This window comes from Scyliorhinus canicula, chromosome 23, assembly GCF_902713615.1.
Source record: "Scyliorhinus canicula chromosome 23, sScyCan1.1, whole genome shotgun sequence".
NCBI classification, from domain to species: Eukaryota; Metazoa; Chordata; class Chondrichthyes; order Carcharhiniformes; family Scyliorhinidae; genus Scyliorhinus; species Scyliorhinus canicula.
In genome coordinates this window covers 24,932,787-24,939,274 of record NC_052168.1, presented here as the reverse complement: position 1 = coordinate 24,939,274, position 6,488 = coordinate 24,932,787, and the positions used below count along the sequence as shown (strand labels likewise).

The 6,488-nt window shown below is 53.6% G+C and overlaps 1 protein-coding gene across 1 annotated transcript; it reads left to right on the top strand.

The window, feature by feature from the left end:
- The first annotated feature begins 4,086 nt into the window (after positions 1–4,086).
- LOC119956325 (noggin-2-like) lies at positions 4,087–5,226 on the top strand. The gene has a single exon (XM_038783459.1). The coding sequence runs from the start codon at positions 4,265–4,267 to the stop codon at positions 5,060–5,062; it is 798 nt and encodes a 265-aa protein (XP_038639387.1). The 5' UTR covers positions 4,087–4,264; the 3' UTR covers positions 5,063–5,226.
- The last annotated feature ends 1,262 nt before the right edge of the window (positions 5,227–6,488 follow it).

The window sequence follows — 6,488 nt, the reverse complement described above, 5'->3', positions numbered from 1 at the left end:
CTCACGGATATTAATCCAATTCCCTCCTGGAATCTTCGATTGAATCTGCCTCCTTCATCCTCTCAGGCAGCGAATTCCAGACCCAACACTTTGCTGGGCGGTGAAAGTTGTCCCACATGTCACGTTGGCTCAATTCGCAGTAACTCTGTGCCCTCTGTTTTTTATGAGGAGATGACACAATGTTGGGTTGCATTGTAGACAGTGTAGGTGGCAGCCTCAATGACACAGGGCTGCTGAAAGACGAGGTGAATGATCAAGTCTGAGGTTATCCATTTTGGGCCAAAAAAAGGATCGATCAGATTATTTCTAGTCGATACGAAGCTAAATTCTGTGGATGTCCAACGAGACCTGGGGGTTCAGGTGTATAGATCTTTAAAAAGCCAGGAACAAGTGCAGAAAGTAATCAAGATGTCTAATGGAATGCTCGCCTTTATATCTCGAGGGTTGGAGTATAAAGACCCAGGGTTTGTGCTGCAGCTGTACGGAACCCTGGTTAGACCCCACTTGGAGTTACTGTCAGCAGTTCTGGGCACCACACCTTAGGAAGGATATTTTAGCCTCAGAGGGAGAGCAACGTAGGTTTACAAAAATTATACCTGGAATACAGGGTGTGAGTGACGAGGAAAGATTATACAAACTAGGCCTATTTTCTCTAGAATTTAGAAGGTTAAGGGGGTGATCTGATCAAAGTATTCATGATGCTAACAGGGAAAGGCAGGGTAGATAAACTATTTCCACAGGTGGGAGATACTAAAATTAGGGAGCATAGTCTAAACATCAGGGCCAGACTGTTCAGGAGATTTTAGGAAGAACCTCTTCACTCAAAGGGTGGGAGCGGTTTGAAACTCTCTCCCACACACAGCAGTCGGAGCTGGAACAGTTGTTAATTTTAAATCTGAGATACACAGGGGGATTCTCCCTCCTGGAGACTAAGTCCCCACGTCGGCGGGAGAACCGCGGCCAACCCACTCTGGCGTCAACAGGCCCCGAAAGTGCAGAATTCGCCGCACTTTCAGGGACCAGGTGGACGGCGGAGTGATTGGCGCCGCTCCAACTGGCGCCGAAGGGACTGCGCGTGTTCACCCATTCGCCAAAGTGCCGGTGTGGTCCCGCGCATGTGCAGACCGGTCGGCGTATTTTGGCGCATGCGTGGGGGGTTCTCTTCTCCGCGCCGGCCATGCAGATCCCGACAGGGGCCGGCGCGGACAACTGAAGGAAGAAGTGCCCCCACGGCACAGACCCGCCCACAGATTGGTGGGTCCCGATCGCGGGCCAGACCACTGTGGGGTCCCCCCCCGGGGTCAGATCCCCCCCCGCCCGCCCCCCCGAGAACCGCCCCCGCTGACTTACCTGCCAGGTCCCGCCGTGTGGGACCGTGTGTATCCCATGCCAGTGGGACTGGCCAAAAAACGGACGGCCGCTCGGCCCATCGGGGCCTGGAGAATTGCCTGGGGTGCCACTGCCAATGGCGTCGGGGCGGGATTCACGCCCCCTCCCGGGGATTCTCTGACCCAGCCGGGTTGGGGGGGGGGGGTGGTCGGAGAATCTCGCCCATAGAGTTTTGTTCAGCAGAGGTGTTAAGGGATATGGGTCAATGGCAGATCTGTGGAGTTAGGTCACAGATCAGCCATGACCTCATTGAACGGCCGGACAGGCTCGAGGGGCTGAATGGCCCACTCCTGCTCCCATGATAGCAGCAGTTCTAAAGGAGAGAAGGCTAACACTGGGACGGAGGGAACCTTACTTAATTTTGTCCTTCTATTGCCCATACCAGCCTACCCGAACAGGCGCTGGAATGTGGCGACTAGGGGCTTTTCACAGTAACTTCATTGAAGCCTACTTGCCACAATAAGCGATTTTCATTTCATTTCATTTCATGGATCAGAATCTCATTTGCCTTTATAACCACTTTTTCAACCTGTCCTACCACCTTCAATGATTTTTACTAATTTAACCCCAGGTTCTTCTGCTCCTGCACCTTCTTTTGAATCAAGCCCTTTCATATAATCTCTCCATGTTCTCCTACCAAAACAAATCACTTCACACTTTGTTACATTGACTTTAATCTTCCACATGGCGCTGTAATGCACTGTGTGATAAGGTAAGAAATTGCCATATTTTATATATTTTTCAGTAAGGTTATTAAAATCTGGGTTAGGATACATATAGACAATATGACTGCTAGAGCGGTGATTAAGGTGTCATAAAAGTAAGATAATCATCGATTTGCAGATGAAGCGTTCTGCTAACGGATCTTGAGAACCATTTACTTGTTTACAGATAGCCAGCTAATGGAACGGGTAGCATGGTTGGTGCAGGCTTGGAGGGCCGAAGGGCCTGTTCCCGTGCTGTAATTTTCTTTGTTCTTTGCAACATTGTTGACATTTGAAAGACCTCCTGGGGTGTAGATCTTTATGAGAGGGTATTAAATTTGGTCCTGGCTAAGCAAGTCAAGGAGTATCTTGTAAGAAGAGACAAAAGAATGCCGCATGCTTCGATGATGTAGTTAATGGGAGGAGCCAGGTCTGTCTGAACAGTCAGTAGGCCCTAGAACTCTAATCTGAACAGAGGTGTTTCAGTTTAGTCGTGAAAGGTTCTCTCTGCAAAGATTATGCACAGAGAAAAACAAGTAAAACCCTGGTTGTTAACTTTATTCACGTGTAGGATTTAATATATATCGGTTTGCTTAATTAGAATACAGAGGCAGGTTTATAAGTAAGTTAAAGTTTCTTCTTTTACTTAAGAACTGTCATAACATTAAGTGTAAAGATATTTCTTTGTTGCGAATGTGATTAATTCTGTGATTAAATTAAAGTTTATTTTAACATAAAATAATGGATCAAATTGTACCTGATAGGCCGAATGTACCTATGTTATCATTCCTGTGGTCTGGTAACACAACCTAATGGTTTTACAACTTGAAATAGTCGGATTCTCATTCAGGATCCTAACATCTGCCTATTTGTGTGGGGGAGGCAGGTTCAAGCGAAGCATTCAAGAGGGCATTGGATGGTTATTTAAATAGAAACAATGTGCAGGGGGTACGGGTAAATGACGGTACGGGGTACAGGTTCATAGCTGCTCGAAGGTGGAGTCGCAGGTGGACAGGGTGGTGAAGAAGGCATTCAGCATGTTGGGTTTTATTGGTCAGAATATTGAATACAGGAGTTGGGACGTCTTGTTGAAGTTGTACAAGACATTGGTCAGACCCACACATGGAATACTGTGTTCAGTTCTGGTCACCCTATTATCGGAAGGATATTGTTAAACTAGAAAGAATGCAGAAGAGATTTACGAGGATGCTACCGGGACTTGACGGTCTGAGTTATAGGGAGAGGGTGGATAGGCTGGGACTTTTTTCCCTGGAGCACAGGAGGCTTAGGGGTGATCTTATAGAGGTCCATAAAATAATGAGGGAGCATCGATAAGGGAGATAGTCAACATCTTTTTCCAAAGGTAGAGGAGTCTAGAACCAGAGGACAGATTTAAGGTGAGAGGGGAGAGATATAAAAGGGACCAGAGGGGAAATTTCTTCACACAGAGGGTGGGGAGCGTCTGGAACGAGCTGCCAGAGGCAGTGGTAGAGGTGGGTACAATTTAGTCCTTTAAAAAGCAGTTAGACAGTTACATGGGCAGGGTGGGTATGGAGGGATATGGGTCAAATGTGGGACTAGCTTAGTGATAGAAACTGGGCAGCATGGACAAGCTGGGCCGAAGGGCCTGTTTCCATGCTGTAAACATCTGTGACATCTATGGCGGGGGAATGGTACTAAATCACAATGTTCGTTTGGAGAGCCGGTGCGCACACGATGGGCCGAATGGCCCCCCTTCTGCACCGTGAGGATTCTGTGATACTCTGTCTCCAGCGGCCTGTCTGTGTTCCCTTGAAGTCTATCACCGTCCTCCCCATCAGTTCACAATGCTTCCAGCTTTGGTGCCATCTGCACGTCTTGAAATTGTGCCAGACATCGTTGGGGGAGGGTGAGGGGGGAGGCGGGGGGGGGGGGGGGGGGGGGGGCTGGAATGATGGACCACCCAGCTACAAAAGCTATAAAGAAATGGGCTTGGCGGTGATGGCTTCGCGGCTGCTCTGTGGCTGTTTTGCTGCCTGGCTGTTGTGTCTATTGACTCTGCAGCCCCATCACCTGCAGACTGGAATATTTGGCAAAAACTTTGCTCTGCCCGATTGTCAAGGATGCTGTGATAACGCGTGAGTTTAAATCAAGCCTCTGGTGACTGAAGCTGATTCACACTCACCCACCGGATGGCTCGGGAGTTCTCTTACTCTGGCCTGGCCCTCGTGTCCTGTTACATCTTCATCCTTCACCATTGCGTGAAGTCCAGCTCCCCGGCACGGGGGCAAAGTCACTCATCAGATGTCCTGACGGGCAAGGCAGCAATCAAGCTCCACCCTGCTCCGCGCCCGGACTCCCAGGCTGAGAGTGCGTGGGTCAGGATGAAGGCTTCCAACACCGTTAGGCCCTACTCCCTGGCGCTGACCAAAGATCACTACCATCACTCGCCGAGACTAAAGCATCTCAACGCCAGGAAGCTGATGAAGCTCCTCGGCTCCTCCTTCGACCCCTTCTGGATGTCGGTCAAGAGTCGCCGTGGAAACAAGAGCCACGAGGGCTTGACGCTGTTGAACCGGGACCTGGCGGCTGGGGCAGTGCGGTCCCGGAGGAAGCTGTGGCAGGAAGCTCAGCGGCTCGACGTGGGCATCTCGCCAGCAGGCAGGGCAGAGGGCAACGTGACGGAGGCTGGCAGGGCCCAGTGGAAGCAGTGGCTGGTGGAGGTGGCCTCCTGCCCCCTCACCTCCTGGTGGGTCGACCTGGGAGCTGTCTTCTGGCCAAGGTGGGTGAGGCACACCGACTGCGACGGCAGCAAGGTCGGCTGCTCCTGGCCGCCGGGGATGACCTGTGCGCAGGCCCAGTGGGTGCAGATCAAGCTGCTGGTGTGGCACTGCTGGGCTGCAGGGGAGCGGGCAAGATCGCTGCGACATTGCACCTGGAGACAGATACCCTACCCTGTAGTTACTGCTTGCAAATGCTCGTGTCAGTGAGCTCCTCCACTGTGAGCTGGGAAAGTAACCCCCTCTCGACAAGCGACTTCCACAATGCACCCTGTACCTGGGCCAAATCTCAGCTCTCAAACTGCCCGGAGACAGTGTGCTTGGGGCAGGCATGGGGTTGTTAGTAGAACTTTGTAGTTGAGATAATGGGGCCAATAGAGGGTTTTTGGGAGGGTGGGTGGGGGAGGTGCTTGGGGAGGGGGAGGATGGTTGGGGAGGGGGGAGGGTGGTTAGGGGAGGGGGGAGGGTGGTTGGGGAGGGTGAGTGGGGGAGGTGCTTGGGGAGGGGGGAGGGGGTTGGGGAGGGGGGAGGGTGGTTGGGGAGGGGAGAGGCTGGTTGGGATGGGGGGTTGGGAGGGGATGGGTGGGGTGGGGGGGGGGGAGTGGGGTTGGGGGGGTGGGGGGGAGGGGGGTTGGGGGGGGGAGTGGGGGAGGTGTTGGGGGTAGGGTTGGGTGATGGTGGTGGGGAGGGGTGGCTGGTTGGGGGAGGGGTGGTGGTTTGGGGAGGAGGTGGGGAGGTGGCTGGTTGGGGGAGGGGTGGCTGGTTGGGGGAGGGGGCTGGTTGGGGGAGGGTGGCTGGGGGGAGGGGTGGCTGGTTGGGGGAGGGGTGGCTGGTTGGGGGAGGGTGCTGGTGGGGGGAGGGGTGGCTGGTTGGGGGGGGGGTGGCTGGTTGGGGGAGGGGTGGCTGGTTGGGGGAGGGGGTGGTGGTTGGGGAGGGGTGGCTGGTTGGGGGAGGGGTGGCTGGTTGGGGGAGGGGTGGCTGGTTGGGGGAGGGGGGGTGGGAGGTTGGGGGGGGAGGGCTGGGTGGGAGGGTGGCTGGTTGGGGAGGGGTGGATGGTTGGGGGGAGGGGGGCTGGTTGGGGGAGGGTGGCTGGTTGGGGGAGGGGTGGCTGGTTGGGGGAGGGGTGGCTAGTGTTGGGAAGGCCGGGGGAGGAACCCAGAACAAGGCGGCAGAACCTTAAAATCCGAGCCAGGCCAGAGAGGGGTGATGTCAGGAAACACGTCTCTGGGGCAATTAAGGATGGGGATGAATTCTGACTGAGCTGGTGAAGCACACAGCCCTGGAATTGATTTTTAAAACTCCTTGCCACGGGCCTGAAGGTTTGAAAATCTCAAACGTTCTCCCCCCACTCCCAATAAAAAAGGCGGGGTTCAATTGAAAATGTCTAAATTGGGATTGATAGCTTTTTACAGCATTGGAGGGATTCAGACCCAACCGTGGTCCTGTTCAATGGGGGATAGGCTTAAAGGGGCTGAATGGCCTCCTCCTGTTCCAAGCTCAGCAAATTGTCTGGGATGGGTCTGGGGTCGGTCAGTGGGTACACTGTGACCCTGTTCACCACTGGGGTCTGCGATTAAGGAGGGAGGCCGGTGGGGGGGTTCTAACTGAGCAGGGGTTACACCCTGTAACAATTCAC